Source organism: Fundulus heteroclitus, chromosome 11 (genome assembly GCF_011125445.2).
Source record: "Fundulus heteroclitus isolate FHET01 chromosome 11, MU-UCD_Fhet_4.1, whole genome shotgun sequence".
NCBI lineage: Eukaryota > Metazoa > Chordata > Actinopteri > Cyprinodontiformes > Fundulidae > Fundulus > Fundulus heteroclitus.
In genome coordinates this window covers 29,899,981-29,913,382 of record NC_046371.1, presented here as the reverse complement: position 1 = coordinate 29,913,382, position 13,402 = coordinate 29,899,981, and the positions used below count along the sequence as shown (strand labels likewise).

The following is a 13,402-nucleotide window of genomic DNA, read 5'->3' as shown; positions in this document are numbered from 1 at the left end:
TAGCAACACGCCTGTGCAAATTCTCAGTCATCCGGGTTGTCGCAACTGGACTTTCATTTGGTACTTTCTGAAAACATTGACACCTATCCAGGAGTCTGTCAATTCTGTTGGCTCATACTTGAGCGACCTGCAGTTGGTACGCTGCTGTTTTAAAAGGACATGGGGGGGCATGCTTTTAAGTCGGATGCAAACAATGACCTACCTGTAACTGTCCTGGGTTGTTTGTTGGAAGCTATTGCTCAGAACAGAGCGAAAGTCCGGTTGCCTCTGATTTGAGCCCATTTGTTTTAGGTCATTGGTCCATCTTTTATTTTGATTCTGGATTGTCTTGCTCTAGTTCATTCAGGCTGCTAGAGTGATCATTAGTCTTCTCTGCTGGCCATATAATTAAAATTAAGTGGCTAGACCCTTTGACAAGACTGTTCTGTTTTTTTTTTAAAGATTCAATATTCAATCTGTAACAAAAAGGGAAGTATCTTAAGGGAATGATGACTAATTTGGTCTACTCTTGTGCTGCAAAAACTTTTTTTTTTTTTTTTCCTGGAAAAGATGGGCTACTGTATCAATTCCTGCCACGAAATGCCCGCGCTTTCCTAGAATCTAATCAGCAGAGTAGATAGAATACTTGGCCACACCCAAGCCAAGAGCACGTGTTCCCATGCACCTGGTCATAAATATATGCTCTCTAAGAATTTATACCTTTCCAGTAAATAATATACTAATGGCTGGGACATTTAGAGGAATGGTGTAACCGGACCAATGACCTATATTTAACACTATTTCCAGTAAAATGGAGAAATGAACGAAGCCTTGCAGGGGTAAGACTGTAGAAAAAAACCTCTAGAGGTTACATCATGAGAAACGTTTCTGACTCATGTGGAATACACACGCATCGTGTTTCATCACAAAGCAATATGAAGGCAGTATCGGGTTTTAGAGTTGACTAAACTTACAAGTGAGCTCTTCCTCCATAAAGGGCATATTCTTTTAAAACAGCCGACCAACCCTTTGACTATAGAGTCATAACTGAGACTCTAGGTTTCTATAAAACATCCCACAGGTTGTTTCTGTCAGATGACCAAACGTACATCTATAAAAAAACATTGGACCAAGGGTCAGAAAAACACATTTCATGCCCTGGATCAGCCAGACTGAAAACACAAGATTGTTGCTCTAACTCTACAAACTGAGCATAAGCAGTTTTAATAGATTACAGGTACATGTAAGAAAGAAACTGGAAAACTGCATAAAAGCGCAGTATTTGTTGTGAGTCATCTCACAGTGAAACTCGGACTCTGTGAATTACACAGTTATATATTCCATGCTTTTGTTGTAAAGTTGATCATTATGGCTTACAGATAATGAAAAGCCAAAATTCAGTGTCTTAGAAAATAAGATTTGTGAGAAAGTTCTTCATTGGAAACTCGCACCTAAATCAGCTAATCAACTCAAAACACCTGCAAAGGTTTCTTGCAAGACAGTTTGATTCAGAGCTGCGGTGTCTGTGAGGTCTCCAGCGCTGTCGGGACCGGAAATATATTCGAAGCTTTTCAAAATAAAATCAAGCATACCGGAAGCAGATATTTTACGCAATTTTCGTTCCCCGTATTTACTTCTTTATAATTTGTATGCAATGTAAAAATGTTTAACTATGTGTTCAATTAAACAGATTTAAAAAATATATATATTTTCTTTTCAACTGGAGAAGATGAAGCAACGGAAGAAAATATCAAGATAAAAGCCAATACATAAACACACACACACACACACACACACACACACACACACACACACATATATATATATATATATATATATATATATATATATATATATATATATATATATATATATATATATATATATATATATATATATATATATATAGGAAAATAGAAATCAATGGATAATCAAACCAGAAGTACAGCTATTGTCATTATCCCCTTAAAAAAATATTAGCCTATCTCAAAACATGCATTATTTCACTCCAGTATATAACTCTTATACATTCCAGCCTATTGCTCACTGTTCTTTGCTTCTGTACCATTATTTATCATTGAAAATGTAGCTCCTTGCACTGTTAATAGCCTTTATTTTACCAGGTCTGTCCCATTGAGATCAAAAGAGCTCTTTTACAAGAGAGACTGGCAGCCTACAGAGTCAGTTACAACACATAGTCACAATAAACATAAACTTACAATAAAACATGTGTAAATGACAAGTAAAACTATTGCACATCTGCAACTTAAACATAATGGGATCTATCGTGGTCTTAAATACATTCAGAGATACTAAGTTCTAAGTTTAAGCTGTTGGACCCATTTACATATTGATCTACTCAATTATTTCATATAGACATATGTTATATGTGTTTTCAATTGTAATATATTATATTTTCTAAAATTATTATTGTTTGTGCTGTGTTCTTAACCTGTACTGTCAGACCGCGTAGATTTGCCAATGGAGGCTGTGAGGGTTTATGATTTCAAATTAATTTAGCTTCATGTATTCAAAGCAAATTATTGAATACCAAGATACATGACCCAGATAGCCAAAAACTTCTGTTACAAGAGAAAACAGTAGACACAAAACAAACTTTCAAACATATATTTATTTTCTGATGTGCGTTTTCTTTTTGTGCAAGTGTTTTTATTGTAGAAGGAGCAGATTCATTGCTCTTTGTACTCTTTGCCTCCACCTCCTGCACAACTGGAGCAGCAGTTTGCTGACACTCTATGTGCTTCTCTTCAGCCCAAACAATTATTATTTTGGATTAAATACAAGCAAACGTCACAAAGTCAGATCTCAAACTGTTCCGAAGAGGCAGCAGTCATGGCACCCTGGCGAGCCTCCAAGTGTCTTGTCGTGTCTGGCCTCCTCAGAACAGTTTTGCTGCACACGGGGCAACGATAACATCCCTGATCTCTGTAGTTCAACCAACATCTGCAGATAATTTTATCTAGAATATAATTGTGCAAAAAAAAAATTCTTAGTTAGGAACCAATGACAAAAAGTAAGTAAGAACACATTACAAACACTGTTTATACTCTCTTTCTTGTGTGAGCGCGCACACACACACCATATCAGCAACATTCAACTATTCACTTAACTTTTTTATTTTCTGCCACAGATTTGGCTCACATAACTCACATACATTTTGACTTGTAAGGCAGGGAATCTGATTTTAAAATTTTTTCTTTTCTGATTCTTTTCTGAAATTGACTGTGATTTCAGAACAGTGGGACACGCACAAAAGTGAGGTATCCGGCGTTCTTCGCTGCAACTTATATTACCTTAATTTTACCTTTCCCCTCTTACTAGCCAAACCACAACCTGTCCAAAGTTAGTAGCATTGGCTCATACTTATGAGTACAAGCACAAAGACAAATACATTATGCTTCCCTTTAAATAAAATGCCACGTTAGCTATGTGCCTCTGCAGTGTGGACAACTTTGTGGGTTTAAGTGTTAGGCTCATAGGGCAGTGAAATTGGTCACAGCATGACGTGCAGTGTTCGGCTTCGGGCGTAGTGCCGGGAGTTAAGAATGAAATACGCATCTCTAAGAGACAAAGAATGTTGTAATAAGTAAAAGAAAATTAGACCTAAATTATATAACGCAGTTTCCTTGGTCTTTAATAGGGAAATGGCACATTTAGGTGAGCACTGTTGATACAATAACTCCCCAAAAGTTCAAAACCTAAATCTTTAAAATGAATATAACCTAACGGGACAACATATCGTGTGCAACGTAACGCTCTAGCGAATAAACACTGTCTCTGTTTCTTCCTAAGATTAAAAGTTGTCACTTGACTTACTCACCTCGTGGTCTCCACACAAATACGTGCTTTTCTAAGGGTTCGAATAAACTTCTGGTCCTCACAGTGCAGGTCTGCAGCCAGAGCCCTCTCGTTTCTTGAACCTTTAAACGGTCACTCACTCTGAGTCGGTAAGGCAATGCAAGTTTATTTATGCAGCACTTTTCAGTAGCAAGACAAATCAAAGCGTTGAATCATAGGAGACACAATCATGGGAAGGACTCCTGACTGGAGAGATGTCCAGAAGACAGTCATCGACACCCTTCACGAGGAAGGGAAGCCACAAAAGATCATTGCTGAAGAAGCCGGTTGTTCATGGAGTTCTGTATCCAAGCATAGTAACAGAAAATTGAGACGAAGACATGTGGTAGGTGCACCAGCAACAGGGAGAACCACAACCTTGTGGGGATTGTCAAGCGGACTCCATTCAAGAATTTCAGGGAGCTTCACAAGGAGTGGACTGAGGCTGGAGTCAGTGCATCAAGAGCTACCACACACGGAGGAATACTAGACATGCGCTACAAGCGTCCTACCTGGGCTAAAGAGGAAAGGAACTGGACTTTTGCTTAGTGACCCAAAATTATTTTAGATGAAAGTAAATTCTGTATTTCATTCTAAATCAAGGTCCCAGAGTGCAGAGGAAGAGTGGAGAGGCCCGGAATCCACACTGCATGAAGGATTCCACAGTCAGTGATGGTTTTGGGTCCCACATCATCTGCTGCTGTTGGTCCACTAGGTTTTCTGACGTCCTGAGTCAACCCACCCTTTTGCCAATAGTTCTACGCTCCATCCAAAGACTCTTAATAGCTCCTTGACCTTTCATGAGGTCAACATTAAGAATACTATCGTGGGAAGAAAAGGAGCTTCGGACTGCTGTGCTGATTTTGGGCAGCCTTTAACTCCGACGTCGTTACGTGACGGAAACACATAAATGATGCGAGCCGGGCCTACAGCCTTCTGAAAAGGAACTACAAGGTGTGCGCTCTCTTCTGTCTGGACATTTTCGTTAATTTCTGTGAGGTGGGCTGTGCTTATATGTCATGTCACGCAAAGGATTGTGGGATTCCTTATAGCCCCTTAGCACCGGTAAGGGACATCGAGAGGTTCCTATGCTAAATTAGCCACGAAAGGAAGCATACAGGCTCCTTTTCCTGCATCCTGCCTTACTGACTGCACTATTTGGAAAGCACTTGTTGAGGCGACTGCTGACACACTTCCACTTTGGCTAAAGAGTCCTTACCCAATAGATGTATTTGGATACAGCACTTCAAGCTTCCCTCTGCAGACAAGCTGCATGGAGATGCTGATTTTATAACTCCCCAGACCCACACCCCATAGAAAATCTATGAGCTGTTAAGAGGAACACGAGACACCCCAGACCCAACAAAGCAGATGAGCTCTAGGCAGCTATCAAAGCAATCTGGGCTTCCATTACATCTATGCAGTGCCATAGGCTGATCACCTGTATGCCGTGGTACATCCATGCAGTGATTCATGCAAGAGGAGACCACACCAAGTAATGAGTGCATAGAAATGGACATACTTTTCAGACGCCTGAGATCAGTGCTTAAAACATCCTTTTGTGATTAGTCTAATGTGATATTTAATTTTCTGAGACACTGAATCTTGGGTTTTCTTTAACTGCTTATTGAACAGTATTCAATAAGCTGCCATTCATTTAGATCTATGATGTTATTTTTTAGTGTTCCCTTCATTGTCTCAAATACTATATGGTCAAACTGAGTTTACACTTTATAACAGCTGGTACTGTAAACGCCACTAGCACCAACCCTGAAACAAGCACACTGGCCTCAATTTGAATTAATGAACATGAATGTACTTATGCATTAACCAGACAGCAGTGGATTATTGAGGCCCTTTAATAAATAAAATATCTGTCCCAAGAAACTCATTTGTCCAGGAAAGAAAGCCTGCATAAAAGCAACTTAGTGCTATTGGATAAAGGGTGGAAATTGCATGATTAATACCCTACAAACGGAAAATACCTTTATTAAAAAGGAACTGAAGAGACAAAGACCAATTTATATTGTTTTAATATCAAGTTGTTTCAAAATAAAAAAAGGAAACGATAAAACACTGCAATCATCCAGAAACATGGATAGGCTTCTGATTTTAACGGTATGAGAACACTGGAAAACAGAAAGAAGCCTCATTGCTTTAATGAGACATGATCAAACTCATAGCAGAGGCTAAAAACCCTAAAATGGAAACCAGTTGGAAAGCATGGAACAGTCTCGTCTACCAGGTCTCCTACACCTTTAAAATCTCCCTTGAACTAGTCAAATGAGCTCTGAATCATGAGTACACATGGGAAATTCTAAGATTACACAAGTTATTTGCAGACTCCCTAAGGCTTAAAACAAAGTGTGCAACCTTTGGCCCAAGGGCCTTCCATTTGAACAGAAAGCAAACTGGATATTTTACAACTGAAATGCATTGGGTGCTTCATTTTATTAAACCCGTTGCTTTAAAAAAACAACGGTTCATAGGACGGTTCAACATGAGTTTGGATTAAGTTGATGCGTACTAGATGATATTCAACATTCATTAAGGAAACAAAACAAAAAAAAGATGCATACCTGAAAATTATTTCAGGTATGCAACTATAGGTTGCATGACCTGATATTTTCAACTCTGTAGTTCACCAAGCATGTGTTTTGTATACGATGACATGATTTTTAATTTCTAAATGAGATGAAATCAATCTCAACTACAGATATGAGCAGAAACAAAACGATGTTTACTGATGTCCCATTAGTCCAGCAACTTTTACAATAATCTTTGAATTGGCTTCAGCTTATTTATCAAACCTACTCATTAGTCTAGACGAGAGGGGCGTACAAATGTGCCAGCAGCTCACCGTCACCATATTCAACCTCTACGGTCAGGAAGGCAGAGTGATTCCATGGAAAAGTGAGGCACAGACTTAGAGAGAGTATGAGAGGGTGGGTACGGGGATGATCAAGTGATAAAATTGCTAAAACTACAGAGTCAGCTACTTTTCATCCTTCAGTGTCTGTCGCCACTTCCACAGCTCTGCAATGACCTGGAGAGAAGCAAAAGCAAGTTAATATGACACACCCATGGGGAAAAAACACAACTATCAAACAGCCACAGGGTGATTCCCACGAGAGCTCTGAGGATTTGGTTCATTTTATTTAGAAATATTTGGCTATAGTGCCATCTTGTGGCATCATCAACAAATAGCCTAAAATGTAAATTAGGAATATTCCTAGGTATGTCAGTTATGTACAGAGAATTTTTTTTTAAAACAGATTACTTTTCAGAAAAACGTGGCAGAAGTTGTGATCGTTACCTTGAGATCCGACACATTGTGACCGTGCTTCACAAAGTTTTCAAACTTGGGCTGCGTCTTTGGTAACGAGACACCCTAGAAGAGCCAGAGGATTAAAGCTGTAAGCAAATTCTATCTTCCATCACATCAGAGTGAATGTTAGATACTGGGTTAGGCAGATTCAGGACGTATTTGCAAGGACACCAACCTTCTTCACAGACTCCATCATCCTGGCTTTAATTTCGGGAACGGTTAAAGTCGCTTTAGGCGTTGCTGGAGTCTTGGGAGACTTCTCGCCTTTCCCTTTGGGGGTCTGCTCCCGTAAAAAAAAAACGTGGATGAGCCTTTAACTTTCACAAAGGATTATCATCCTCCTACATTTATCAATGCTCTAAAAGTGTGTTGTAGAAGGTGTGTTCGTGAAAACAATCCAACCTGCTTTGCGGCAGGTGTGCTTGGTCCAGAGTTCTTGCCATTCTGAGCCGGGCCCTTCTGTTTTGCTGGAGTCGCTTTGGGTGGGGCTGGTTTGGCCTGTGATTAAAAAATAAATAAAAAAATAATTGTTACAAAGAGTACAATTTAAATTGTAACACAAAAGCCCTGAATGTTGGCTTGCCTTAACAGGTGATTCTTCAACGTCGCTCTCTTCTTCTTCCTCATCATCATCGTCTTCCTCGTCCCTTAGAGGGCAGAAAAGAAATCAAAGTGTAAGACTACTATGGAGTAATCAGTTGCAACACAACTGCATTCTTTAAACAATCTGCACCACAGCTCAGACTGAATGATCATCTCCATCCAGTGGTGTACGACACCAAGCTGAAAACCAGACCGTGGTAGAAAAGCGCCATCTAGTGGCATTTATAATTTGATCTGTAACTGGGGCAACACCATCAGCCTTCTGCATCTGCAACAAGGCTGGACCTCCATCAATAATCTAGTCGGTACCATTTTGCAGTTAGCTAGCACCAAACTTCATTCTTTTAAAAAAGACACAGTTGGGCACTGGGTTAGCCACATGGACGCCATGATACTGATCGTAACAAACTATTACATTTAGAGTTTTTTTTTCTTATTATTGCAACATGTGTGACACACTGTTAGGCCCCATGAAGGACTTCTTCCTTTCTACATGGGTCATGATGTTGGTTGGACACCTTGTGGCTCTTTGCCTTGGACGTCTACAGAAAGCAGCGTTTTATTGTCAGGCTCAGATCTCAAATCAACCTAGATTTATGTGCTGTATAAAAAAAAAATAAAAAACAAAAATATGGATTTTTACATCATTCTTTCTGAGCCCAGCTCTGAGAATCCAAAGTCATTCAATGCTGTAAAAGCAAATGACACTAAAGCCAACTATAACTGAGACTGAGTTATTGCATAAAGCTCCATACTCACTCATCCTCCTCATCATCATCCTCTTCCTCCTCCACGTCCATTTTACTTTTTTTCTGTGAAGAACATCCGGTCAAGTTGCGTTTACTAAAACAAGCAGAAACTTGAAGAGCTTTGTGAAAAGAATGGAACCTACCTGAGACTTTGCAGCAGGGGATGAGGCGGGTCGTTTCTTTGATGCTTTAACTTCTTCTTCTTCCTCCTCCTCTTCCTCCTCCTCCTCCTCTTCTTCCTCATCAAAAGACTGGTCAGGCTCCATCACTTCAGAGAAATATTTAGAAATGTACCATGAGACAGGTATAATTACTGGTTGCATATACATTTCCACACAACGCTAACATTTGGGTTTATTTCCAAAAAAAAAAAAAAAAAAAAAAAAAAAAAAAAAACATGAAACAAATACTCACTGACTAGGTGTTGTCCACTGATGTGAACTGGACCTGAACCGGTCTTCAGACGAAATACTACAGGGGGGGTGATTGTGAACCCACCGAGGCACACCTGCAGAACAAGAACACATCAGCCGACAGCATTTGGTCAAATAATAGCATCACCGTCAGCTGGCAAAGCCGTTTCTAGCTGTAAATACAGGACCAAGAAGACGTGGACTCACACTTGGAAGGGTAGATGGCTTGAGGGAAACCAATGCTGCGTTGACTTTCTGCCCCTCTGCATCCCGCCCTTCAACCTCCACCATGTTTAGTTCGTCTTTTGTCTTAGGGTCCACACATGCCTACAGGGGTGAGAAGAAAAGGGAGTGTTGGCGCCACCTTCAGGCAGATTTCAAACTTTTCATCTTCACTCCCAGGAGGTCTATGATTTCCCAGTTAGTGAGAGTTTGCATTGCTTCAACTCCAGACAGCTTCTACCTCAGCCATCCGTGACAGTTAATGAGTCGTTTTAAGTTAAGTGAAATCCCATAGTTTGAGCCTGGAGTAAATTTCTGTTTAAGTTTCCAAAATACTCTTAGGTCATTACTTGTTTTTGGCACAGCGCTTTTGTTATTAACGCCGGTAAATGGTGTCTGGTTTGGTTACCAATCACAGCATTACAGTTACACAGAGACAGACACAGAAGCTACAGATGGCTACTCATCACTTCAGGTGTTTAAGCTCCTGATTGAACTCAATGGGGCAACATGTGGCAGACTGCATGTCCAACTTGCTTTATTAAGTGTTTGTGGAAAAGTTCAGGTTAGGGACGCATACAGCAGTATCGGCCAACACTAGCCATTTTTAACACGTCGGTCCAATAAATAAAACTGGGCACACAGCAACAACCGATGCTTTCTTCCATCCAACTGCCCTTTAGGCTCGTTTTTGAAGAGGGGGAGGGAAGGAGGTTGGTCATGTGTTTTTTGTTCGGTCGTGTGACGATGCATCACAGTCAGGATTGTATTTTTTTAAATTTATTTAAATAAAGCAGAGAAGAAAAATAAATCTGTGTTCAAGTCTAGAGTATAAGCCACATTCAAAGATTCAGTTAGCATAGTCTGTGCAAAATCTTCTTATATAATTTATTATACTATTTTAATACATTGCCTGAAAAATAATAATTAAGGCAATGTAATAATGAAAGAGTTTTACCAAAACAGTCAGAGGCACAAAGTGAGCGAGGTGAATACGGGATTGAAGCAGTGTGTGAGTAAAATTCAGGGAACCGTTTTAGTGCAGCAGTTCAGAGAAGACAAAAATTATATTAAAAACATATTTTATCCCACTTTGTAAATCAGAGCTGGAAACATGTACAATGAGGCTTTCCTCTCCGCTCTCTTTGCTCTGACTGCAGATGAATTTCAGGACGATGCAGCTGTCTGGGAGACAGTGCTTGGCTCTCTAAATGACAACAACTCCAGTTACTAAATACAGCAGGAATTTAGCTAAATTGGCAGCAGTGACCAGGTGCTTCCTCAGATTTGAAGTATTCCCGACGCTGGCCTTGTTCTTCCTCACAAATATTGGAGTGAGCGTAATCTGCACATTTTGGAAAGCGGAGACAGCCCTATTGGCCATGCTTTGTTGACTGGACCAGCAGCTACTCGCGTCATCACGCTCTTGTGTCGCCATGGAAAGTCGCCCACTCTTCTACTCCTTCAGTGTCGGTGATGCGTTTAGGAACCAAAACATTGTACCATTTGATTTTACGTGAATCGGTACCTGGTAGTACCAACTGGATCCAGTCGGTGCCAAAAAAAAAATGCAGTAAATTCAGTACCCATCCCTTACTGTGATTCATTGGCTCTTAACTGTAAATATTTTAAACATTTAAATGAATGCGATTTAAATCAAACTCCTAAAATGTGCAGTTAAAATATAAGTCACACTGCAAAATCATTTTATTTTGAGGTACCCAACAAAGGCAGTGTCCGAAAAATAAAACCCCTTTCTTTAAAATGAAAATCAAGTCATTTGGATAAACTGATTACTTAAGAAATTAGTTGACAGGGAAAATAATTCTGGAGTAGCGGTTCAACACGAGTGCCTGGCCACCTAGTTGGAGACTGTCCTCCTGTGACCTTGTAATAATCAATACGTTCAGCTATCTGGATGCTCCCAGACTGCGTGTCTGATTACAAGTGAGCTGTTGCTGCAGGAGGATTGCACACTGTGCCATTTCTGCTTATAGAAATGAGTGAATTTAGAGCCTCACCATCACTATCCTGACAAATGTTCCAAGACTAAAGACTAAACGACAGCTTCCTGAAGAAGATTCCCCGATGACATTTAGTTGAAACATTTTGGTTTAAAAGCACCACAGACATACAACAGTGCACTCCAATCAAAGAATTGAGGATTCTTTTTGTCTTTTCTAATGCTTCTTTTGCAGGTCTGAGGGAACAAACCCACTAAGGATCATGCTGAAGTCCAAGAAATAAAATGTCAATAAACAGTCTAACTGATCAACTGTGTAAACATATGAAATCCCAGACAGTTTCCAAGACTAGCAACACATATAAGATTGCACACATGGCACGATCACCTAAAGTGAGTCAGGGCCGTTCCCTCCCCTGATTGGTGACTTGGTTCTAAACAGACTAAGAAAAAGTGCGATTCATTGGACTCACCATCCTCAGATCCAGTTGATGCTCAAAGTCGTCATCTTCAGGATCAAAGAACACCTCCTTGCCACCTTCCAGAACACACCCTGATTTAAACAACAAAGAGTTCTTATCAAAACTTTGCTTTGCTGAAGACAAAAAAAAAAAAAAAAAAAAAAAGGGGCAGCAGCATCAGCCTCTGGCTTCTGGCCCCAACCTGAAACCAAGAATTTTGGTTGAAAGTGTTAGAATAAAAGCTAACACAGGAGGGCGCTCTTGAGTCCACAGAAATGACTGCTGAAGATGAGGCACGTGCAGGAAAGGTCCATCAGGTTATTCAGAACCAAGTTCTGCTGGTTAAAACTCTACCGACTAGAACATGGGCATGTCTATGTGTGTAGCAACCAGGGTTATGATCCACTCCCCGTGTTTTGAGACAATTATTTAAGAATCCACCTTTAAGACATATTTAACATCCCAAAAACGTAAAGTTATGTATTTGATCCAAATCAAAAGTAGATTGTGATTGTATTATAGATTAGTCTGTTAGTAATTCTTAAAAAATAAAAAATATTGATGGAAAATAATTTGGAACTCGAGTTAAGACGAATGATGGAAGTGTTCTAATAAAACCCAGCTTCTAATAAAAAGGGAAAGTAAAATGGAGCGCTTCGGGCTACAAACACCTGTCTGAAGACCAACTCGGAATAAAGAAAGTCGAAGAGATTTGAGGTAAATAGGTGAAACCTCCAGACTACTCAGCAGCTTCCACAACCCCAGCCGGGGATGCGGGTCTGCGCGTCTGAAGCCACGTTGATTCGGTTTTCACCTCCGCTTTACAAAAACGTCCGTTAAATCATCAGCTTTTAGTGAGCAGGCACTGCGGATGTAGAGTAGGGGGCGAAGGGCCGAACTTCCCGGTGTGCTACATATTAAACACACTTTAAATTTAAAGCAGTTACCAGAACACGGACGCCGCCATGTTGACTACAGAAAGCACGTGTGCAGAAAACTGGACTCGAGACCGAGTTGTTCACCAGGACTCGAACGACTCCTCGTTTCATTGTAACAAAACAAAAACGTCCCCTTTAGTTGGTTAAATGTTTTGCTACTCCGCAACATTTGTCGCTAAATGCGCGTCAAACGCTTCAAAGGAGCGCGTGCGGCTACAACACTGGCCTAAAAATGCACGCGCTGCCCGTTTTAATAGTTCCATCAATCGACACCAAAAACGTAACCAAACTGGGGGATTTAAAACACTCGCTCACCGTAAAGGAAGGTCTGTGGTACCATCGGCTCGTCGTTTATCCCGTTCATGCTTACTTTCGGACAGAAATTACCAGAAGACCGACTGCGTGTCTGCGCTGCAGATGTAAAGTAGGAGGATTTAACAAAACGTGGGTCAGCTTTCTTCTTCTCCGTCGTACGGAAAACCCAAAAGAGCGACACTGACCCCGATAGGTCGGTAGTATAGCTAGTTTCTTCTTCTGTGCTATCAAAAAAGCTGGTCGCCACCTTTATATTGCATCACTGCCACCCACTGACGTTTGTTTAGCTTTACACTTCTTCTGTTTAAACTCAATATAATGAAATTATAGGTACATTATAATTTTACTATATCTTAAACCCTCACATGTGAAACAACACACGTATTTTTTTTATTAACACATACAAAAAAAAAAAAAACCTTCTCAGAAGAGTGGAGGGGCTTTAGTACAATAAGTAAATCTGAGTGGCCTGAGACCATTAAAAGTCTTAGATACCAGTACGAGCATCTTACAATAAATTATAAATGGACAGATAGCCTGTGTAGAGACTTTAAAATTGATTTGCTGTCAGCA

The 13,402-nt window shown here is 40.2% G+C and overlaps 1 protein-coding gene across 1 annotated transcript; it reads right to left on the bottom strand.

Annotated features, from left to right (window-relative positions):
• Positions 1–5,852: 5,852 nt before the first annotated feature.
• Positions 5,853–13,015, bottom strand: npm1a (nucleophosmin 1a). Its single transcript, XM_012854678.3, has 11 exons — positions 12,830–13,015; positions 11,589–11,668; positions 9,138–9,257; positions 8,932–9,025; positions 8,661–8,785; positions 8,528–8,580; positions 7,749–7,812; positions 7,568–7,663; positions 7,341–7,445; positions 7,154–7,228; positions 5,853–6,883 (listed from the first exon to the last, which is right to left on the bottom strand). Exons 1-11 carry the CDS (start codon positions 12,876–12,878, stop codon positions 6,833–6,835), a joined length of 912 nt encoding a protein of 303 aa, XP_012710132.2. The 5' UTR covers positions 12,879–13,015; the 3' UTR covers positions 5,853–6,832.
• Positions 13,016–13,402: the final 387 nt, after the last annotated feature.